The 25,369-nt window shown below is 35.2% G+C and overlaps 1 protein-coding gene across 2 annotated transcripts in view; it reads left to right on the top strand.

The window, feature by feature from the left end:
* The window catches only part of CHIC1 (cysteine rich hydrophobic domain 1), a 41,675-nt gene extending 23,105 nt beyond the window's left edge, over positions 1 to 18,570 (top strand). Inside the window, exons 4-6 of one of the 2 annotated variants that reach the window (XM_022580883.2) lie at positions 10,467 to 10,523; positions 10,779 to 10,838; positions 12,163 to 18,570. In XM_022580883.2, the coding sequence (XP_022436591.1) occupies positions 10,467 to 10,523; positions 10,779 to 10,838; positions 12,163 to 12,213 (168 nt within the window). In that variant the 3' untranslated portion in view covers positions 12,214 to 18,570. Of the gene's footprint in view, positions 1 to 10,466; positions 10,524 to 10,778; positions 11,644 to 12,162 lie in introns of those variants that run through there. The other variant, XM_022580885.2, reaches the window with a different exon arrangement.
* The last annotated feature ends 6,799 nt before the right edge of the window (positions 18,571 to 25,369 follow it).

Here is a 25,369-nt window from a genome sequence, read left to right as displayed (position 1 = left end):
GTACCTTGATTTCAGCCTGAAGAACTTCCCATAATATTTCTTATATGGTAGGCCTGCAGGGAATGGATCATCTCAGTTTTTATCTAAGAGTATCTTCATTTCATCTTTACTTTTTATTTATAATATTTTAATTAATAGCCTATTTTTTTAACAATTTTAGGTTTACAGAAAAAAATTGAGAAAAAAAGAGTTCCCATATATCTCCCTCAGTCAACCCCCAATTTTCCCTATTATTAACATCTTGCTCTATCGAAGTACAATTGTTAAAACTGATGAGCCAATATTGACACATTATTATTAACTGAAGTCCTTAGTTTACATTAGAGTTCACTCTTTATGTTGTACATTCTATAGGTTTTGGCAAATGTATAATGACATGTATCCATCATGTATACCAATCTATCATCATATATATCAATATACTTTGTATCCTGCAACCTTTCTATAATTGCTTATTAATTCAAGGAGCCCTTTTGATTTTTCAGGATTTTCTACATAGACAATCATGTCATCTATGAAGTAAGATAATTTTGTTTCTTTTTTCTCGGTATATACACCTCTTATTTTCTTTTTCTTGTCTTATTGCATTATCTAGGACTTTCAGAATGATGTTGAAAAGTAATGGTGAGAGGGAATATCCTTGCCTTGTTCCTGATCTTAGTGGGAAACTGAGTTTCTCACCATCAAGTATGATGTTAACTGTAGGTTTTTTGTAAGATGTTCTTTATCAACTTGAAGAAGTTCCCCCATCCTAGTTTGCCGAGAGTTTTTATCATGAATGAGTGTTGGATTTTGTCAGATGTTTTTTCTGCATCTATTAATATGATTATGTGATTTTTCTTTTTTAGCCTGTTGATGTGATGGCTTACATATTAATTGATTTTTGAATGATGAACCAGATTTGCATACCTGAGATAAACCCTACTTATTGTAGTATATACATTGTTGTATTTCTTTGCTAATGTTTTATACAAGTTTTTGCATCTATGTTCACGAAAAATATTGATCTGCAGTTTTCTTTTCATATAATACCTATGTCTGGTTCTGGTATTAGGGTAATACTGGCCTCATAGAATGAATTAGGAAATACTCCCTCTGCTTCTATTTTCTGGAATAGATTGTAGAGAACTGGTATAATATCTTCCTTAAATGTTTGAACCCATCTGGTCATGGTACTTTCTACTTGGGGAGGTTATTAATTATTGACTCAATTTTTTTAATAGATATAGGCCTATCCAGATTGTCTATTTCTCCTTGTGTGGGTTTTAGTAGACTGTGTCTTTCACATAATCAGTCCTTTTCATCTAGCTTATCAAATTCATGGGCATAGAGTTGTTAATAATATTCCTGTATTATCCTTTTACTGTCCATAGCATCAGTAGTGATAACCCCTATTTCATTTCTGAAACTTTGTAACATTTTTGTCTCCTCTCTTTTTTTCTTAATTAACCTGACTAGAGGTGTATTAATTTTACTGAACTTTTCAAAGAACCAGTTATTTATTTTGTTGATTTTCTCTATTGAAGTCCCATTATCAGTTTCATTGATTTCTACTCTAATTTTTATTATTTCTTTTCTTCTTACTTTTGATTTAATTTGCTCATTTTTTACCTAAAGTGCAAGCATATATGATTGATTTAAGGTATTTCTTCTTTCCTACTATATGCATTCAATGCTACTGCTTTAACTGTATCCCACAAATTTTGATGTTTTGCTTTCATTTACATTTAGTTCAAAATATTTTTAAATTTCTCTTGAGATTTCTTCTTGAGTCATGTGTTATAGAAGTGTGCTGTTTAATCTCCAAGTGTTTTGGGGATTTTCTAGCTATCTTTCTGTTGTTGATTTCTGGTTTAATTCCATTGTGGTCTGAGAGCATACATTGTATGATTTCTGTTCTTTGAAATTTGTTAAGATGTGTTTTATGACCCAGAATGTGGTCTGTCTTGGTATATGTTCCACGTCAACTTGAGGATAATCTGTCATTTGCTGTTGTAAGATGAAGTCGTCTGTAGATGTCAGTTATATCCAGTAGATCAATGGTGCTGTTGATGAGTTCACCTGTGTCTTTACCAACTTTCTGCCTACTTGATCTATTTCTGATAGAGGGCTGTTGAGGTTGCCAACTATATAGTCAACTCCTCTACTTCTCCTTGAAGTTCTGTCAGTTTTTGCCTCACATAGTTTGATGCTCTTTTGTTAGGCATATACACATTAAGAATTGTTATGTCTTGGAAAATTGACCCTTTATCATTATGTAATACCTCTCTTTATGTCTGATAATTTTCCTTACTCTGAAGTCTGCTTTGTCTAAAATTACTAAAGTGGGGCTTCCCTGGTGGTGCAGTGGTTGAGAGTCCGCCTGCCGATGCAGGGGACACGGGTTCGTGCCCCGGTCTGGGAAGATCCCACATGCCGCAAAGCGGCTGGGCCCATGAGCCATGGCTGCTGAGCCTGCACTTCTGGAGCCTGTGCTCTGCAATGGGAGAAGCCACAACAGTGAGAGGCCTGCGTACTGCAAAATAAAATAAAATAAAATAAAAATAAATAAAATTACTAAAGTGACTCTGGCTTTCCTTTGATTATTGTTACTATGGTATATCTCTCTCCATTCTTTTACTTTTAGTCTGTGTATGTCTTTATATTTAAAGTAGGTTTCTTGTAGACAGCACGTAGTTGTCTTATTTTTTGATCCATTCTGACAATCTGTTTTTTAATTGATGTATTTATACCTTTGATGTTTAAAGTAATTATTGATATAATTTTATTAATATTTACCATGTTTGTTACTGTTTTCTATTCATTACTCTTGTTCTTTATTCCTATTTTTATCTTACAGTCTTTTTCTGTCTTCTCTGGTTTTAATTAAGTATTTTTATATGACACCATTTTTTATCTTCCCTTAGTATATCAATAATCCTACTTTTTAATATTTTTAGTAGTTGCCCACTAAAGAGAGTTTGCAATATATATACATACACAACTAATCCAGGTCCACTTTCAAATAACACAATACCACTTCCCAGGTAGAATAATTACATTATTACAGAATATTTATAATTCCTACCCCCATCCCTTCCTTATAACATTGTTGCCATTCATATTACTTATCCATAAACCATAATCATGGAATACATTACTTTTATTAACAAACTGTTACCTGTTAGATCAGTTGAGAATAGAAGAAATAAAAGATTTTATTTTGCCTTCATTTATTCCTTCTCTAACACTCTTCCTTTATATAGATCCAGGTTTCTTATCTGTAGCATTTTACTTCTTTCTAAAGAACTTATTTTAACATTTCTTGCAAGGTGGGTCTACGGGTGACAAATTCCCTCAATTTTTCATCTAAGAAAGTCTTTATTTCTCCTTCATCTTTGAAGGACAATTTTGCTGGGTACGGATGGAATTCCGGGTTGGTAGTACTTTTCTTTTAACATTTTAAATATTTCATTCCATTCTTTTCTTGGCTTGCATAGTTTCTAAGGAGATGTCTGATACAACTCTTATCCTTGCTCCTTTATATGTAAGGTATTTTCCCCCTCTGGCTTCTTTCAAGATTTTTCCTTGATCTTCTGCAGTTTGAATATGAGATAACTAAGTGTAGATTTGTGGGTATTTATCCAGTTTTGTATTCTCTGAGCTTTTTCAATCTATGAGTTTGATGCCTTTCATTAATTTGGGAGGATTCTGTTGTCATTATTGCTTTAAATATTTCCTCGGCTCCTTTCTCTCTTTACCTTCTGATATTTGTATTATGGGTCTATTGCCCCTTTTGTAATTGTCCCATAGTTCTTGGATATTCTGTTCTTTTTTCTTTTTTTTCTTTTAGTTTTGGAAGTTTCTACTGATATTTCTTCAATCTTCATTGATGGTTTCCTCAGCCATGTCCAGTCATTGATGAGCCCATCAAAGGCATTCTTCATTTCTGTTATGATATTTTGGCTTTCTACCATTTCCTTTTGATATTTTTCTTACAGTTTCCATTTCTCTGCTAACATTATCCATCTATTCTTTCATGTTGTCCACTTTTTTCATAAGAGCAAGTAGTATATTTTTCATAGTTTATTTATATTCCCAGTCTGATCATTTCTACATCTCTGCCATTTCTGAGTCTGGTTCTGATGCTTGCTCTGTCTTTTCAAACTTTTTTTGTCTTTTAGTATGACTTCTAATTTTTGTTTGAAAACTACACATGATGCACTAGTGAAAGGAACTGAGGTAAATAGGCCTTTAAAGTGAGATTTTATTTTCATTTGGCTGTGTTTACTGTTTGCTGTAGCTGTTGGAAATTGAAGGCTAAACGTTCCTTGGCGTCCTTGATTTTGTCTGGCCTATTTTCCTTGGATTTCCCTATAGACTTCTTAGATATCATCTGAGATGCACAGTTCTTTCAGTTGTATTCCTCATATTATAATACAGAAGCCTTATTGATGTAGTGGCAAGGTGCTGGGGGACTAGAAGTGTTCTATAGTATTGTGATTAGGCTTAAGGTTTTTATTTAGCCTGTGTTCCTGGGCTGTGCTCTACACAAGTGCTTCTCAATTTTGTTTTGTTTTGTTTTCCCCTTTACATGGGACAGGAAAGCTAGAGGGTTCTAGAATTGTGTATTTCCCTTCTCCAAGATTGGTTGGCCTCTGGTAATACCCCAGTAGGTTAGGCTCTGGTACAATAGTTTCTCTTGAGAGCAGGCTTTGTTAAGAAGAACAGAATGTTCTGGGCATATTTAAACGTGACTCTTCTTCCCTTTCTCCTGCCAGAAGATGAGGGGATTTTTCTGAAATCACTGTGAGAACCTGATAGGGCTTCTGGTAATAAAAGTCATAAAAGTGTGGGAGTCTCTGCCAAGACTGGGCCCCTTTGGAATTTTGAACTCTCAAACTTGTCCCACTGAGCTTCCAACAGTTCATCAGTTTAAGTTCAGGTATTGCTCTCCTAGTCCTAGTTCCCACAAAGTTTTCCTCTCCTGCATTTCTACTCTGGTAAATTGTACACAAGGTTTCCAGTTTCTCTAGATCCTCACCAACATTCATTATTTTCCATTTTATTGATAATAGCCACCCTAATGAGTGTGAAGTGATATCTCATTGTGGTTTTGATTTGTATTTCTCTAATGACTAGTGGTGTTGAGCATTTTTACGTTTGCTTATTGGCCCTTTGTATATTAGGTTAGGGTATTTGTATATTACTTTGCCCATTTTGTAACTAGCTTGTTTATTTATTGTTGAGTTGTGGGTGTTTTATATATATTCTCGTTATTAATTCCTTATCAGATATGTGATTTGCAAATATGTTCTGCCATCCTCTAGATTTTCTTCACACTCTATTGACAGTGTCATTTGATGCATAAAAGATGTTAATTTTGATGAAGTTCAGTTAAACTATTCTCCCCTTTTTGCCTGGGCTTTCATTGTCATATGTAAGAAATAACTGCAAAATCCAGTGTCATGAAGACTGTCTCCTATGTTTTCTTCTAAGACTTTTATGGTCGTCACTCCTATGTTTAGTTCTTTGATCCATTTTGAGTTAATTTTTGCATATGGCATAAATTTAGGATCCAACTTAATTCTTTTGCATATGGATATCCAGTTTTCCTTGCAATATTTATTGAAAAGTCCTTTTTCCCCATTGAATGGTTGGTACTCTTGTCAAAAATCTGTCATGGAGGACTTCCGTGGTGGTGCAGTGGTTGGGAGTCCGCCTGCCAATGCAGGCGACCCGGGTTCGAGCCCTGGTCTGGGAGGATCCCACATGCCACGGAGCAACTAAGCCTGTGTGCCACAACTACTGAGCCTGTGCTCTAGAGCCCGTGAGCCACAACTACTGAGACCACGTGCTGCAACTACTGAAGCCTGTGTGCCTAGGGCCTGTGCTCTGCAACAAAAGAAGCCACAGCAATGAGAAGCCCACACACCGCAACAAAGAGTAGCCCCTGCTCTCCACAGCTAGAGAAAGCCTGCGCGCAGCAACGAAGACCCAACCCAGCCCAAAATAAATAAAGTAAATTTTTTTTAAAAAAGAATATTTTATAAAACAAAATCTGTTGTGGATATTCGAGGGTTTATTTCTGGGCTCTCTGTTCTATTCCATTGGTCTATATGTCTTTATGCAAGTACCATATTCTTTTTGGTTATTGTTGCTTTTTAGTAAGTTTTGAAATCAGGAAATGTGAGTCCTTCGTATTTGTTTCTCATTTTCAAGATTTTTTTGGCTAATAGGAGTCTCTTGGGATTCCATATGAATTTTAAGATGGATTTTTCTATTTCTATAGAAAAAGTCACTGGGATTCTGATAAGGATTGCATTGAATCTGTGATCATTTTGGATGATATTGTCATCTTAACAATATTAAGTCTTCCAGTCCATGAACACAGGATTCTTTGCATTTATTTAGGTCTTTAATTTCTTGTAGCATCATTTTGTAACTTTATGTGTACAAGTCTCTTGCCTCCTTGCTTAAATTTATTGAGTATTTTATTCTTTTTGAAACTATTGGAAATGTAATTGTTTTCTTAATTTCTCTTTTGAATTGTTTGCTGTTCTTATATAGAAATGCAACTGAATTTTTATGTTGATTTCATATGCTGAAATTTTCCTGAATTCATCAACTCTAACAGGATTTTTTGTGGATTCTTTAAGGTTTTCTGCACATAAGATAATGTCACCTGCAAAGAGAGATAATTCTTCCTTTTTATTTGGATGCCTTTTATTTCTTTTCTTGCTTAATTGCTCTGTCTAGAATTTCCAGTAATATGTTGAATAGAAGTGGCAAGCATGGGCATCATTGCCTTCCTTCTGTCTTAGAGGAAAAGCTTACAGTCTTTCACCATTTAGTATGATGTTAGTTGTGGATTTTTTTTAACCTAAAACCAGGGAGAGTGGGGTCTGCTAATATTCCCCATCTGTCAAATCAACCGAGAATATATCTGCCCTAGGAAGCTGGAAAGGTAAGAACTGCCACTCAGTTGTCAAACCAACTATAACAGCTCTCCCACGATATAGATGTGTGCCAGAAAGGGGGGCTGCACTCTTCACCAACTATGCTGCCTATTTTGCAGAAGTTGTAGGTAGGGAAATGGGTGCTTCCCTGCTGCCACCACCCATTTGATATAGGCATTCTATAACACAGAGCTGTGGAAAATGGGATCTGCCTATTTTCATCATCTGCCAAAACTACCCAGAAGAGCCGTTCCACTCTAAGTATCTGGGAGATATGGGAACTGCCTGACACTCAGCTCCCAAGCTTGCTTAAACAGTTCTTCCACAAGGCAGAGCTGTGGATATGAGTATAGCGCCTAGCTCTAATACCAAGGCTTCCCACTGTTTTTACTTATTTTCAATAGATTTTGTTGAATGAATACTTCTCAGTCTGTTGTAAACCCTTTGATCAACCTCTAGAACATTTGAATGATTGTACTTACTAATACTGACAAGTTTAATAGTTGTCTCTCCAGGGAAGAGACTTTCATAAGGTCCTCACATTGGCATTCTGGATGGGTTCTTACTATCTTGATGGTATCTTTGACACACAAAACTTTTAATTTGATTAAGTCAAACTTATCTCTTAAAATTTTCTTGCTTGTGCCTTTTACATCGTATCTAAGAGGGCTTTGCCTAACTCAAGATTACAGATGTGTACTCCTGTGCTTTCTTCTAGTTGTTTTAAAGTTTAATTTCCTATGATTCAGTCTTTGATCCGTTTTGAGTTAGTTTTTGTGTATGGTGTGAGATAGGGGTCCAAATTTATCATTTTTCTTTTGGATATCCAATGTTCCCATCACCATATGTTGTAAATGCTATTACATGAGTCTTATAATTCATGAATACATATGGGATATTTTCCATTTATTTACCTCTTCTTTAATTTATTTTAGCAATGACCAGGGATCAAGCCCGGACCCCCGGCAGTGGAAGCAGAGTCCTAACCACTGGACCACCAAGGAATTCTCTTTAGCAGTGTTTTTTAGTTTTCAGTTTACACATCTCATACTTCTCTTGTTAAAGTTATTCCTAAATATTTTATTCTTAAATCTGTGTGAATAGGAATAAATTAGGAGGATGGGATTAACATGTAAAAAGAAAAAATCTATTGTGAATGGAATTGATCTTTTACTTTCATTTTCAGATTGTTCCTTGCTTGTACATAGAAATAAAATTTATTTTTATATGTTGAACCTTGTATTACTTTTCTATCTAGCATAACAAATTTCCACAAACTTAATGGCTTAAAACAACACCCTTTTATTTCACAGTCAGAAGTCTCGGTACAGTGTGGCTGGCTCAATTGTGTTCTCTTATTAGGATCTCACAAGGCCAAAATCAAGGTGCTGGCAGGGCTGCATTCCTTTCTGGAGATTCTGGGAAATAATTTACTCCCAAGCTCATTCAGGTTTTGGCAGAAATCATTTCTTCCTTAGACTTTCTATGTGACCTTTCCATCTTAAAGCCAACAATGGTGGTTTGAGTACTTCTTGTGTTTCAAACCCTTCTGACTATTCTTCCATCAGCCAGAAAAAATTCTCTGCTTTTAAGGGCTTATGAGATTACACTGGGTCTGCCAAAATAATCTAAAATAATCTCCCTATTTTAAAGCCAAATGACTAGTAACTTTAATTATATCAGCAATGTCCCTTTTGCAATGTAATGTAACATTCACAGGTGTAATTCCAGGAGGTGAAGATCATGGAGGCCAGAATTCTACCTACCACAATCTTGTTTCTTGCAAATTTGCTGAACTTATTTATTAGTTCTAGTAGTGCTTTAGAGTTTTCTCTATATAAGATCATGTTGTCTGCAAATGGAGATGGTTTCACTTTTCCTTTTCCAATTTGGATGCCTTTTATTTATTATTTTGTCTAATTGCCCTGGCTATAACATCTAGGACAATGTTGAATAAAAGTAGTGGGAGGAGACATCCTTGTCTTGTTCCTAATCTTAGGAAGAAAATATTTAGTCTCTCTCCATTTAGTGTGATGTTAGCTGAAGGTTTTTCATAGATGCCCTTTATTAGGTTGTGGAAGTTCCCTTTTATTCCTAGTTTTTTTTTAGGATTTTTATCATGAATGAGTACTGTATTTTGTCCATTGCCTTTTCTAAATTTATGAAGATGATCATGTGGGTTTTGTTCTTTATTCTATTAATATAATGTATTACATCATTTTGTTTTTGTGTTCCTGGATAAATTCCACTTGGTCATGATATAATAATTGCTAGTGTTTTGTTGAGAATTTTGCATTTATATTCATAGTATTATTTCTTCTTTAACTGTTTGGTAGAATTCATCATTGAAGCCGTCCGGGCCTGGGGTTTTCTTTGTGGAAAGATTTATAACTACTCATTCAATTTCCTTATTTGTTACCCATCTGATTTTGTTTAGAGAGATTGTATCAAGTACAGTGGCCCAGTAGTATACTTTAACTGGCATTGTTGCTGATCTGGCCCACTGTAGATGAGCTGAATACAATTGTCATTGTTAACTTACGTGGTTGAACAGTTGGAATAGTTTCTTATGTTGGTGCTTTGGAAATCATGTCAGATATAGTCTGTTTGTAAATCATTTAATTTTAACGAGTAGTTTTAAAATTTAACAATGCCTACTAGCCTTTTTTATCAGAAACCTTATAAACCCTTTCTTAAAAATCAAAAATGCCTAACAATCCTTAATTTTAATGTTTTTGAAGATTTTGCAAACTTTTCTTATTCCTTGCAAAATATATGCACTCCAGATGGAGAAACTTGTCCTCTGTCCTCCTGTTTACTACAGTGCTGCTTCTGTTGTTTATATTTTTTCCTCTAAATACAAGTTTTCCTACTGGCTGTTTTTATATTTCTTTTCAGTGGAAATTCTGATATATGTTGGCTTGTTTTATTCAACCTGTAGACGTTGACTGACTGCTATTTGCCAGGTGTTGTGCTAAGAGCTCTGATAGGAAAATTTTCTATGAGTAATCAGATTAGCTTGGCATATTACATGTATATTAAAAAAGTAACCCTGTGAAAATGTATATGAAAATCTAGATTTAGGTTCATAAATGGACTACTAGGAGTACTGGTAATGTTTTTTTTGTTTTGTTTTTTGGGGTTTTTTTGTGGTACGCGGGCCTCTCACCGTCGCGGCCTCTCCCGTTGCAGAGCCCAGGCTCCGGACACACAGGCTCAGCGGCCATGGCTCACAGGCCTAGCCGCTCTGCGGCATGTGGGATCCTCCCAGACCAGGGTACAAACCCGTGTCCCCTGATCGGCAGGCGGACTCTCAACCACTGCGCCACCAGGGAAGCCCCTGGTAATGTTTTTATAATAGTCCAGTGAATGGACTCACAACACAGAGTAATTTGTACATATTTCATTTTGAAAAGAAAAAGAGGAGAGAATAATGGGATCTTACAAGTAAGCAGAAGAATATAGATACACATAGTTTACAAAGCTCTTCAATTCATCTTGTAACAAAGTCTTGATTCTTTCTCTTAGACCAGAAGATCAATTCAGAAGTTGTTAGAGTGGGAAAATAACAGATTATATCACAAGGTAAGAAAGTTTAAGCAAGTAAGTGTCCCATTCATACTTCCATTAATAAATTGAAAAAATGGGAATTTTTCAGGCCACAAATGCATGGATTAGAGAACTAATACTCAATTTTTAATATATACCCTTTACAAAGTATTTTTAAATGCAATGTTTTGTATCTTATTCCTGGATTATTGTTCGGCAATTTATTCAAATGTGTAGGTAATAATTAGTGTAAATTGCTATCAAAATTCTTAACAAACTTTACTTTCTTAGCTTGCTTTGCACTGGAAGTTGACTAAAAGGAAATGTGAAACTAGCAATATGATGGAGTATGTAAGTATGCAGTTACCTTTAATTACATTTTTTGGATTCCATCCTGAATGTTACGTTGTACTATATTTATCATTTGTCAAATCTTCTTTCTACCTTTTTTCTCCTCAGCTTGAACTTTTGTCATTTGGAACATAGAGGTTTCCTTTCACCTTTTTTAGATTTGTAGCCAACATAAAATATCTTGAAAGCTGACAATTATTTAGATCTTAGAAAAATCTTAGCTAGTATGCTCAGATGAAAACACGGCATAACCTTAATCTTCTTTTTAACATACATGCAAACCATCGCATATGGTGATGGGCACAGCTGCTGCTGAACAAAATATTTCTAAATGTAATCTTGTCAAAACTTACATAAAATAGGAATTGACTTCTGAATTCTGGATTCCTTTCCCTGGCTTTTTTTCTTAGCTGATATTTAACTTTCAGTGAAGAAACTATAGATCCTAATTTTTTTTTTTTTACTAAAAGCTATGCAATCTTAGTCATAAAGCATAAATCCACATATAACCAAAGTGACAAATTCAGCATCATTAACATTCAAAAGAATATGAAATTCCTCCAAGCTTTAAATACATGTAGTATTTACATGTACAAGCTTTTATATACATATAGTATATATTTAATAATAAACATTCCATTTCTATTTCATAAATAAGGATTATTATGTATCTTTCTCTACTTTGAATAGTTTTGGGGAAAATGTGCAAATGACCACAAATCTAAAGTTCTCTATAGGTAAAATCTTATATAAACTATTGTAAGTTTATATAAATTTATAAACATCTTAAGTTTTTATTATTATATTTCCAAACCTGTTTTAAATTAAAATGTTTTAATTCACTTGAACACTTTATTATTTTTTACAAAAAACTTCTAAAAGATAGTAATACTCAACCGATATTAGCTGCTTTAATTGAAAAAACAGAGGGACGTAATATATATAAAGGTATTTCTTCTAATCCATGTAACAAAATTTTAATCCCTTCGACTTTGCTAAAAAAGAAAGGGGGGGATTGAGGGAAGATGGGAAAGACATTAAAATGTAATAGGGTTTGCTTTTCTGCACCTAAACAGTTACTGTAAATCAGATGATAAAAGCTATTAGCTACAGTAAGTAATTATGTTTTCCAGTTTAATTGCCAGTCTAATGATAATTTGTGGTAAGTTCCTTTTATAACTGTTTTCTATATTTCACTTGCTTTATAGTACAGGATCAAAATATAGGCCTGTAAAAAATGATTATAGGCTCTCTGGGTTATATATAATTTATAGTAAATGAAAATTATTTTGTCAATATATTCTTGTTTATTTTTATTTTACAGGTAATACTAATAGAATTCTTACCAAAATATCCCATATTCCGACCTGACTGAGGGATTTTATTCAGTCACTTCTGTATTACCTGTCATTTCCTACCCTTAGTGCCTTGTAGATGATTTTGGAATGAAGATGGTCTCCTTTGCTGTGTTCAACTTATTCTTTATAATGGTAGAATATTCTCCTCACACTTTCATTTGTGTTGGTTTATGAAGAAATTTTGCACATCTTTTTTGTTGTTAAATGAGGCTTGTGTTTTGCACTGTCAATTTTTAAATAAATATACACACACACATACATATATGTATATATATATATATATATATAGCCACTAAAAATAAACATCAGTGCTGGTGTTCAAAAAACAAAAACATGTTCTGAGCATGCTGCCTTATAATTTTCATACTCACTGTTTCTAAATATGCATCATTTTTCTAGGCTACTTAATGCTCTGTAATCCCTTACTGGACATACATAAATAAGCTTTTGGTAGCTTCTAGAAATGGTTTTACTCTTACCTGCTTTTAAAGGACATGTAATTAATAGCACTGGTTTTGTCCTGCACTTTGCTAAATTAACACTTATGTTAGTGGATAAAATATTTAAACTCCTTAAGACTTGTAAATATTGTCTCTTTGCGTAATGTAAAATGTGATATGCCATGGTTTACAGAATGTAATGTAACTCTTAATGTATTGCCAACGATTCTGCGTAGATTTTAATATGAATGAAGTTTGCAAGCATCCTTTTGAATGTAGAGACTGTTAACATGCTGTTTTATGGCAAAGCCATAATAAGTATGTTAAAAATTTCAGGTGTGGGCAGGGTTGCCCTTTGTAATGAGTGGATTAAAATTGAAATCATTGTCTGAGATCTGCATTGCACCTGAAACCAAGAACCTTATTTTTTCCATTTAATTCAGTAAATCCCATTTTGTCCTCTACTCCCACCCCCAAAAGAATTCATTTGACATCTGACACATTTCATAGCCTCAGTCTCCTCATTTATTTCCCTTTATGTATCCTTTCCTTCATTTGGAAATACACACAATTATGACGTTTAAGGAATGTTTCAAGATTTCAGACGTCTTAGGAGGTGTCTAGACCCGCCCCCCATGAAAGCCACTGCTAACCCCTTTCTGGAGTTATGATAATCTACTTTGAGAAAGAGAGAGAGCTAATTGAAAAGCTGTACCTAAAGTGGCTGATTCATAATTGATTAAATACTCTTAATCCTCTTTTTGAGGATCCTTTGTAAACATTTGGATATTATTAATGAGGAAAGATAAGTATTTAGACAAAAGTATTTTAGTTTATAAATTAGCCACACGTTGCCTTTTCATTGGTATGTGCATATTTCTCTATTTCTCTTCACATTATTATGAGAGTACCACCCTCTAATTCTTCTAGATTTGAATTTTTAACATAATGAAAGCTTTACATTGCATTAATTCAACTCCAAATTTGTGCCTGTATATAGGCATTATTTGTAATTCTTAGTGCTAAAAATAAAGTATCTGGGACTGAATATTTTATTTATCATCTTAGTCTTAATTGCTTTTAGTTAACTTTTTAAGGCAAACATTCATCCCAGTAAAGAGAACAATCATTTCTTCATACAAGGTCAAGCCTTTTAAAGCCACTTTAAAAATTTGTGCCTAATTTGAAATCCACAGTCCTAGACCAGTAAAAGAAGAGGGGGAAAAAAAGATACTATTTGATATGTGACTGTAATTTTTTGCGCAAACACTTTTCCACCTCCCTCTGTAGGACCCCATTATTACCCCCATACCCAGAATCTCTAACTTTTAATATATTGTGTGTGCCTGCAAAAATCATTTGTCTGCTGCAAAACTGAAGGTGTATTTTTATAGACAAAGTGGAAACCTCTGAAAATGCATACCAAATGTCTTGTTTTCTAGATAAGGTCAGGGAAAAATTGTATCTATGGTTTATGTTCCAGCTAGTATCATCAGGTTTATGCTTCAAACTGTGACAGTTTAATACCAAAATTGATTTCTAGCATAGTACAGAATTTCTAATTATCACTGATAGAATAATTACTTTTAAGTGTCAACCCTTATAATCTCATTTTTTCCTGTAAACTTAGAATTTGGCCATATGATGGTCATAGTAACTTTTTCTGCCATGTATAAATCACACTTGTTTTGCTCAAAGAATAGCAGGAAGTAGTGAATTGTTTCCATAAAACAAATAATGAGACAGAAATAGAGTACATCTGGAGGTGACAGAGTATATAATTCAATTTACAGTAGTATTTATCATAAAAAGCATTTACCAGCATGTGTAAGCTTAATTTTAGAACCTCCTGTAGGGTACTTCCCTGGCTGTCCAGTGGTTAAGAGTTCGCCTTTCAATACAGGGGGTGTGGGTTCGATCCCTGGTTGCAGGTCTAAGATCCCACATGCCTCGCAGCCAAAAAACTAAAACATAAAACAGAAGCAATATTGTAACAAATTCAATAAAGATTTTAAAAAATAGTCCACATCAAAAAAAATCTTTAAAAAAAATAAAACCTACTCTAATAGCTCTTAAATTTATTATCTTACTGTTCATTATGCTGGTCAACTCATTTTCTTGAACTACTCAGAAAATACGCAATTTTCTTTTTTTCTTTCTTCTATGACTGCTTTTTCAAACTCTTTTCCTTTGGAGGGGACTGATTAGCAGTTGAGTATTTTGGAGTCCTTTAAGGGATTTGTTTTCGTTTCAGTGATATTGGCAGCAGTGAATGCTAAAATGACAGAGTACACTGTGGACATTAACTTCTCCCCCATTGACCTTTTTTTCTTACATCCTCAGGATACAACATGTCAAGTTAATAAAGTATTTTTGTGACAGTTGTTTTTAGATTGAAGAAACTAATTTTGAATTTCTTTGTTGCATAATATTTCTTTATGAAACCTGCGTAGATGTTTCCAGAGAAAATAACATGTACCTTACAAAGCTTTGAGGTCACAAGTTAAAACTGTTCCTTCTCTGACTTTCCATTATGCATCTCCACCTCCGTAAATTGTGTATAAAATGAAATAAGCTTTCACATTTTTCAGCTACTTTTTGTTCCCTTCTACCTGCTATGTTAATTTAGGAAAGAGACCATTGTAGTTAAATGTTAGAAGTAGATGGAGAAGTGCCTTGTCTTCTTTGAATAAAGATAACATTTTATGCTGAAGGAAGCAGAATGAATGAATTGGTAAATCATTATATTTAAAGCCATCCTTTTCAGCTAAGTGTTAAGAATATTTTGGTAGTACATTATATTTCTTCTATTTATTATTTAAAACTTGTTTCCTTCGTTTCCCCCAATCATGAGATATATTAGTGAGAAAATATTACAGAACAGGACTGTCAGTCACTTACATAACTAGTATAATTCTAATGCTAGTAAACACGTAATTTAACATGGTTCTGGAAAAACAATGGTCTTTGAAGCTCTACCAAAACCTGCTTAAGTATTTAACACACATGCAATTCATATTATTATGACCTGTAAACACTAATGTCTGATCAGCTAATCAAACTGTGTTACTGTTTAGCACTCTACCACCTTAATGAATTTTTTTCTTGTTTTTTCATAATTTGAGTGAAATTCCATGACATTTGTAAGCCTTCAAACAAATAGGGATTTTTTTTAATGTAAGAGAGCTTTAAAAAAATCATTAGAATTTTATTTTGTTTACATATAAATTGCCACTTAAAAAATCAAACCCCACTACTTAAACATAAAGCCTCCAAATAGTATTTTATTAGAATTGACTATATTGACCTGAGGGGATATAGAAATTGTATACACCCATTTAATTGGAGCAATTTCATATAGTGGAAATACTTTCTGCTAATTTGATAAGATGCTCAAATTCATTGAAATTAGGTCCTCTTATACCTATAAAATTCTGCTTTAATCCATTTTGCAACAATTGTCAAATTGTTTGGGTTACTTTAAATGGTGAACTATTGGAAAATTTTCCACAAAAAAATGAATAGATTTTATTAATAATACCTGTTGATGTAATATGTGGACTGAATATAAGGAGATACATATATATGTATGTATATGTATACATCTCCATATCTTGCCCCCAGTTTCTCTTTCCTGATTCTGAGCCAGCCTTTTCATGTTTATGATGGCAGCCTGAGAATATGTTCCATTTTCTGTGGACTTTGTCAGATTCATACTATATGAGGAAATGATTTAATGGGCTCCAGGCAAGTCACTTACATTACATGTCAGTCTCTTCATCTGTAAAATCATGGGATTGAACCTAGAGCTGGACAGAAAATTAGAGGTCACCTGACATTCTGTGATTCTAGGAATCCTTAGGGAATGTTTACAGGATCTCAGAATGATTTTTCACAAATCTACTACCCTCGGTGGAAACTCTCAGTGCCCTGCACACAGTAAACTTTTGATTTGCCAACTGGCTCCTAGCTGATGTGTGTTCATATCACACAGACTCAACCTGATGCCTGATAGACCTCAGCCCCTCCATAGTGATATGAATGATTGCAGTTTCCCTAGGAACTGAGGAATGAGGTCTATGGGCTTTACCTACATGGAATCTGACTATATGCAGTTGGTACCTGGGCAAGAATTATGGCTGTGACAACAATGGAGATATGATAGGACCCACTTTGACATTAATGTGAAAAAGAGTTTCATATCCTATCCAATATCTGCTTCAGTGTCTTATTTAGTTCCATATCCTCAAAAACATCTGTTGGAACAAATTGGTAATATTAGATGGAAAGGAAAATAGTATAGAAGTCAAACCCAAGTCACTTCTGGTTTAATTCGTAGCTCTGCTGCTTAATTCCTCTGTACCTCATGTCCTCATTGTGGAAGTGGGGACAATAATCTGGACCTACCTCACAGGGGAATTGAGGATTTTTTCATATATTAATGTGCTTTTGAAATTGACTGAAGGGTATATTGTACATCATAATTTGGTAATTTCTAAATAGAGTCCTTTAAGTCTATGTTGTTATGTTTTCTTTCTCAGTCACACCTTACAGAATGAGTATTGCAGTTAATCTATTCTTTTTGTAATTTTTGTTATTAATCCCTTATATGTTAACATGGGTAACTGTGTTATATTAATACTTGATTTAGGGAGGAAAAGCACGTGGATATAAACCAATGGTTCTCAACTTGGGGCAGATGAAAATAGCAGTGGGGTCGTTCTTGAACCTTTTTCAGTATTTCAAAAAGTTATACTAGAAACCATACATTTACCCAAAATATTCCTACTGCACAAGCCAACTAAGACATTGAATTACACACATTTGCTTATATTTCTTTGATTCTAACACTGGTTATCATACACTGATCAGAAACTGTGAATGGTGGTTATGCTTTTGATTAATTTTTTAAATGAGAAAGCCTATTGTTACATGCAATTTAATAAATAAAATACTTGAAAATATGGGGAAGGAATAATAAAGGGATCCTTACGGTAAAAATGTTGGGAGCTACTTTTATAAAGGAACTAAGATTATTTGACCTTTACAGGTTGCTTACCTAGTCCCTAAATAATGAAATGCTAGAGTGTGTGTGTGTGTTTTGGCTAGATTGGGCTATATAACTTCAGGTTAGAATTTGTCTTCATTTTTTTCTGTTTCAGGATGATGTAACTGAGCTAATTTATCTGGGTGTGTATGTGTAAATCATACATACACACACATATAGGATCGCAGATGTGGAAAGTGTTATAATGTCATGTTCTAGCATTGGAGTAAATATCAATATCTGAGTCTCAAAGTAGTTCTGTTTATAAAGTCAACATGATGAGTCAAGGCAATAATTTCTCAAATGTTCCTTTTATTCCTGCTTATTTTGTTTGCTTTGATCTTTGCTTAAGTTTTTAATTTTTCATTTCTATAGTAAGCAAATAGTGTAAAATTGATTTAATACCTGGACTTTGAAACAAGTTACAAATGTTTGAAATTATATAATCTACAAGCTAGTTTGCCATCCTTGGACTAGCCACGTACAAATATGAGTCTCAGCTACAAAAACAGGAAATCCTGGTAGCTAGAAGGTGGGCATTGATAGAAATATTTGTTTGAAAAGCCTAGGATTTCTACTTTTTGGCAGAGGATTCCTGTTGGGACAGTTTGACCAGAAAAGGATAAAAATGAATATGTCCATTTAAGCCGAGAACTTTCATGCATCTTGTATTGTTATATAGCCTGTGGAATGAATCATTTTTCTCCCTTGAGTTCAGGAGTGACTCCCCTGGAAGAACTCAACCTATATACAGCTGTGCCAAAATGAAGGATACCTGCCTCTCTGAAACTTTCACTGCTGCTTCTGTCGTTGTTCACTTGTCAGATATTAAATTTTATTATCTCAGGATGCAAAATTACAATAAAGTGCAAATCTGTATTAATGAATTGTGTGTTCTTTGGTGCATCTTCCTTTCTTCCTTCCATTTCCTGCTTTCATCATTATAAAGTAATTAAGGATTCCTTTTAAAATGTTTGTTTTGCATATTGCCCCTTCCCACATTTGCTAGTGTTATGTCTAACCCTGTAAGTAATTCATGCTATCTGTTGGCTTTGGGGGCCTTTGTTGTGCCCAGCGTTTGGCGTTTGGCTAAGTAGGAATTTGTTTCTAAACAACTTTGCATTCACCCTGCATGCCTACTTGTGAACTGTAAAAATAAAAGTACAGGGCTTCCCTGGTGGCGCAGTGGTTGAGAGTCCGCCTGCCGATGCAGGGAACACGGGTTCGTGACCCGGTCCGGGAAGATCCCACATGCCACGGAGTGGCTAGGCCCGTGGGCCATGGCCGCTGAGCCTGCGCGTCCGGAGCCTGTGCTCCGCAACGGGAGAGGCCACAACACAGACAGGCCCGCGTACCGCCAAAAAAAATAATAATAAAAGTACAAGTGGAGTTCCACCTTACCAAGCATAATGTTTTAGTGCAAGAAATGTTGAAACGTGAAGCCACTCGGGGCAAAAGTTTTGACTCTTGTTAGCAGACTATATAAGACACTCAAGTGTTAACATTCTACTTGAGTTATTATTACTCAAGGTGATTAACATGCAATAATATTAGATTTTTTAAAAACTTATCCCAAACTTTTGCAAATTTAGCAAAACAGCAAATGTAACATAATAAGAAAAACTGTATGATGTTTCCCAGTATCTTTGGTAATTGTACTGAATATTTCAAAAAGACTATAAATTTTAAAATGTTAAAGCAGAGATGACACACTTAAACCTACAGAGAGGTTTCATGTTTTGTTTTAAAACTCTTTTTTGAAACTTTACTATGTGGATGGATAAAAATCTATACTTTTCATTGATAACTTCTTGGATGTGGAGTAGGATATGTTATGTAGGAAATACTTTTACATTGCATTTAATATTACTGAGGGCAGAAGCCACATGCCTTTAAATCTGTCATTAAATAACATTTACCACTTTATGGGATGCTTCACTTACCTAAATGTAGGAAATTCTCTGGGAGATAGAGAATTCTTCAGTTGTAATTACCATAAATCTGAGTTGTAATCCCTGTTCTATCACCTGAGTGACCTCTAGCAAAAATCAGGACACTCAGTGAGCCTGATTTTATCCATCATCTCCAAGGTAAGAGGTTGGGTTAGATCAAGGTTGCAAACTAAGCTATAACCAGTCCTCAGACACACGTGTCTTTTTGACCTGCAGAATTTTTTTTCACACATTTTGAATTAGTTGCCAGCATTTAAGAGACTTCACATAGAAATCCAGATTTCTGGCTTCCCTTGAGAAATTCCACATGTGAACAATCAGCAAGAGCTGAATAGCAACCTGCCCCTTTTTGATGGAGCATTCATTTTCTTACTTTTTTTGTGGGGGGGGGGTTGCCGGGGGAAATGATTGATAAACTTGACCACGTAGAGTTGAAGCAAAATTGATCTTTACACATGCCACAAACAAAGACAATGCCAACAAATGGGTATGGAGAACATTTGTGCAAATACATGTGTATTAAGAATATTGACATCAGCATTACTTATTATAATAACAGAACATTTGGAAAATATAGCCATTAAGAGGTACCAGGTAAGTAAATTTCTGTACATTCACACAATGCAATGCTATCAATTTGTGTTTTGGTTTATTTTTTTCTTTTTTTTAGATTAAAGTATAGTTGATTTACAATGTGGTATTAGTTTCTGGTGTAAGCAAAGTGAGTCAGTTTTATATATATATATATATATATTCTTTTTATTTTATTATATATATATTCTTTTTCTGATTCTTTTCCATTATAGGTTATTACAAGATATTGAATATAGTTCCCTGTGCTATACAGTAGGACCTTGGTGTTTTTCTATTTTATATATATTCTGTGTGTATCTGTTAATCCCAAGCTCTTAATTTATCCCTTTCCCGCTTTCCCCTTCGGTAACCATAAGTTTGTTTTCTATGTCTGTGAGTCTTTCTGTTTTATAAGCAAGTTCATTTATATCTTTTTTTTAGATTCCACATGTAAGTGATATATTTGTCTGACTTCATTTAGTGTGCTAATCTCTAGGTCCATCCATGTTGCTGCAAATGGCATTATTTCATTCTTTTTATGGCTAATATTCCACTGTATATATATATATATATACCACATCTTTATCCATTCATCTGTCGATGGACACTTAAATTTCTTCCATGTCTTGTCTATTGTAAACAGTGCTGCAATGAACACTGGAGTGCATGTTTCTTTTCGAATTAGAGTTTTCTCTGGATATATCCCCAGAAGTGGGATTGATGGATCATATGGTAAGTCTATTTTTAGTTTTTTAAGGAACCTCCATACTGTTTTCCATAGTGGCTGCACCAATTTACATTCCTGCCAACAGTGTAGGAGGGTTCCCTTTTCTCCACACCCTCTCCAGCATCTGTTCTTTTTTTTTTTTTTTTTGCGGTATGTGGGCCTCTCACTGTTGTGGCCTCTCCCATTGCGGAGCACAGGCTCCGGACGCGCAGGCTCAGCAGCCATGGCTAACGGGCCCAGCCGCTCTGCGGCAAGTGGGATCTTCCCAGACCGGGGCACGAACCCGTGTCCCCTGCATCAGCAGGCAGACTCTCAACCACTGCACCACCAGGGAAGCCCAGCATCTATTCTTTTTGATGATGGCCATTCTGACTTGTGTGAGGTTGGAGCATTTATTTTCTGTTTTTCCAATATCATTACTATTCCCTCTTGTCTCCCTGAAACTCAGGTTATTTTATTTGTCTTATGGTATAGTTAGAAAGGAAGCAATATATTTCCTGAACCCATATCTCTTTCAAAATTATGGGAAAAATACAGACTATGATAGCTACGTGATTATTTTTTAATATTTGGTGGGATGGGAGTGAGCCAGAGCCCCCGAATCAGCGGCTCCTTTAACCCTGTCCTGTCTGAGCAAAAAACAGACGCCCTCCAGCGACCTACACGCAGAGGCAGGGCCAAATCCAAAGCTGAGCTCCTGTAAGCTGTGAGAACAAAGAAGAGAAAGGGAAATCTCTCCCAGCAGCCTCAGAAGCAGCGGATTAAAGCTCCACAATCAACTTGATATACCCTGCATCTGTGGAATACCTGAATAGACAAGGAATGATCCCAAATTGAAGAGGTGGACTTTAGGAGCGAGATCTATGATTTTTTTCCCTTTTCCTCTTTTTGTGAATGTGTACGTGTATGCTTCTGTGTGAGACCTTGCCTGTATACTCTTGCTTCCACCATTTGTCCTAGGGCTCTATCTGTCCATGGTTTTTTAAAAAAAATTTTTTTCTCAATAATTAATTTTAATTGTAATAACTTTATTATACTTTACCTTCGTTCTTTCTTTCTTTCTTTCCTTCCTTCCTTCCCTCCTTTAGACAACGAATCACCCCAAACTGAGGAGGTGGTCTCTGAGAGCAAGATTTATGATTTTTCCCCCTTTACCTCTTTTTGTGAAGGTGTATGTGTATGCTTCTGTGTAAGATTTTCTCTGTACAGCTTTGCTTCCAACATTTGTCCTAAGGTTCTATCCGTCCCTTTTTTTTTTTTCTAAATATTTTTTAATTCAATAACTATATTATACTTTATTTTATTTTTACTTATCTTCTTTCTTTCTGTCTTTTTTCCTTCTTTCCCTCCTTCCTTCCTTCCTTCCTTCCTCCCTCCCTCCCTCCCTCCTTTCTTTCCTTCTTTGCTTCTTTCTTCCTCCCTTCCTTTCCTCCTTTCCTTCTTTCTTTCTTCATACTTCTACTAATTCTCTCTACTTTTTCTCCCTTTTATTCTGAGCCGTGTGGACGAAAGGCTCTTGGTGCTCCAGCCAGGAGTCAGGGCTCTGCCTCTGAGGTAGGAGAGCCAACTTCAGGACACTGGTCAACAAGAGACCTCCCAGCTCCACATAATATTAAACGGCGGAAATCTCCCAGAGACCTCCATCTTAACACCAGCACCCAGCTTCACTCAACGACCAGCAAGCCACAGTGCTGGACAACCTATGCCAAACAACTAGCAAAACAGGAACACAACCCCACCCATTAGCAGAGAGGCTGCCTAAAATCATAATAAGGCCACAGACACCCCAAAACACACCACCAGACGTGAACCTGCCCACTAAAGAGACAAGATCCAGCCTCATCCACCACAACACAGGCACTAGTCCCCTCCACCAGGAAGCCTACACAACCCACTGAAACAACCTTAGCCACTGGAGACAGACATCAAAAACAACGGGAACTACGAACGTGCAGCCTGCAAAAAGGAGACCCCAAACACAGTAAGATAAGCAAAATGAGAAGACAGAAAAACACACAGCAGATGAAGGAGCAAGATAAAAATGCACCAGACCTAACAAATGAAGAGGAAATAGGCATTCTACCTGAAAAAGAATTCAGAATAATGATAGTAAGGATGATCCGAAATCTTGGAAGTAGAATGGACAAAATGCAAGAAACAGTTAACAAGGACCTAGAAGAAATAAAGATGAAACAAGCAATGATGAACAACGCAATAAATGAAATTAAAAGTACTCTAGATGGGATCAATAACAGAATAACTGAGGCAGAAGAACGGATAAGTGACCTGGAAGATAAAATAGTAGAAATAATTACTGCAGAGCAGAATAAAGAAAAAAGAATGAAAAGAACTGAGGACAGTCTCAGAGACCTCTGGGACAACATTAAACGCACCAACATTCGAATTATAGGGGTTCCAGAAGAAGAAGAGAAAAAGAAAGGGACTGAGAAAATATTTGAAGAGATTATAGTTGAAAACTTCCCTAATATGGGAAAGGAAATAGTTAATCAAGTCCAGGAAGCACAGAGAGTCCCATACAGGATAAATACAAGGAGAAATACGCAAAGACACATACTAATCAAACTGTCAAAAATTAAATACAAAGAAAGCATATTAAAAGCAGCAAGGGAAAAACAACAAATAACACACAAGGGAATCCCCATAAGGTTAACAGCTGATCTCTCAGCAGAAACCCTACAAGCCAGAAGGGAGTGGCAGGACATACTGAAAGTGATGAAGGAGAAAAACCTGCAACCAAGACTACTCTACCCAACAAGGATCTCATTCAGATTTGATGGAGAAATTAAAACCTTTACAGACAAGCAAAAGCTGAGAGAGTTCAGCACCACCAAACGAGCTTTACAACAAATGCTAAAGGAACTTCTCTAGACAAGGAACACAAGAGAAAGAAAAGACCTATAATAACGAACCCAAAACAATTAAGAAAATGGGAATAGGAACATACATATCGATAATTACCTTAAATGTAAATGGACTAAATGCTCCCACCAAAAGACACAGATTGGCTGAATGGATACAAAAACAAGACCCTTATATATGCTGTCTACAAGAGACCCACTTCAGACCTAGAGACACATACAGACTGAAAATAAGGGGATGGAAAAAGATATTCCATGCAAATGGAAACCAAAAGAAAGCTGGAGTAGCAATTCTCATATCAGACAAAATAGACTTTAAAATAAGGACTATTACAAGAGACAAAGAAGGACACTACATAATGATCAAGGGATCGATCCAAGAAGAAGATATAACAATTGTAAATATTTATGCACCCAACATAGGAGCACCTCAATACATAAGGCAAATACTAACAGCCATAAAAGGGGAGATCGACAGTAACACATTCATAGTAGGGGACTTTAACACCCCACTTTCACCCATGGACAGATCATCCAAAATGAAAATAAATAAGGAAACACAAGCTTTAAATGATACATTAAACAAGATGGACTTAATTGATATTTATAGGACACTCCATCCAAAAACAACAGAATACACATTTTTCTCAAGTGCTCATGGAACATTCTCCAGGATAGATCATATCTTGGGTCACAAATCAAGCCTTGGTAAATTTAAGAAAATTGAAATTGTATCAAGTATCTTTTCTGACCACAAAGCCATGAGACTAGATATCAATTACAGGAAAAGATCTGTAAAAAATACAAACACATGGAGACTAAACAATACACTACTTAATAATGAAGTGATCACTGAAGAAATCAAAGAGGAAATAAAAAAATACCTAGAAACAAATGACAATGGAGACACAACGACCCAAAACCTATGGGATGCAGCAAAAGCAGTTCTAAGGGGGAAGTTTATAGCAATACAAGCCCACCTTAAGAAGCAGGAAACATCTCGAATAAACAACCTAACCTTGCACCTCAAGCAATTAGAGAAAGAAGAACAAAAAAACCCCAAAGCTAGCAGAAGGAAAGAAATCATAAAAATCAGATCAGAAATAAATGAAAAAGAAATGAAGGAAACAATAGCAAAGATCAATAAAACTAAAAGCTGGTTCTTTGAGAAGATAAACAAAATAGATAAACCACTAGCCAGACTCATCAAGAAAAAAAGGGAGAAGACTCAATAGAATTAGAAATGAAAAAGGGGAAGTAACAACTGACACTGCAGAAATAAAAAAAATCATGAGAGATTACTACAAGCAACTCTATGCCAATAAAATGGACAATCTGGAAGAAATGGACAAATTCTTAGAAATGCACAACCTACCAAGACTGAATCAGGAAGAAATAGAAAATATGAACAGACCAATCACAAGCACTGAAATTGAAACTGTGATTAAAAATCTTCCAACAAACAAAAGCCCAGGACCAGATGGCTTCACAGGTGAATTCTATCAAACGTTTAGAGAAGAGATAACACCTATCCTTCTCAAATTCTTCCAAAATA

Source organism: Delphinapterus leucas, chromosome X, assembly GCF_059928025.1.
Source record: "Delphinapterus leucas isolate spDelLeu-1000000601 "Yukka" chromosome X, BTC_Dleu_Yukka2, whole genome shotgun sequence".
NCBI classification, from domain to species: domain Eukaryota; kingdom Metazoa; phylum Chordata; class Mammalia; order Artiodactyla; family Monodontidae; genus Delphinapterus; species Delphinapterus leucas.
The sequence above is the reverse complement of the archived record's forward strand: the minus strand, read 5'-3'. Positions and strand labels throughout refer to the sequence as shown.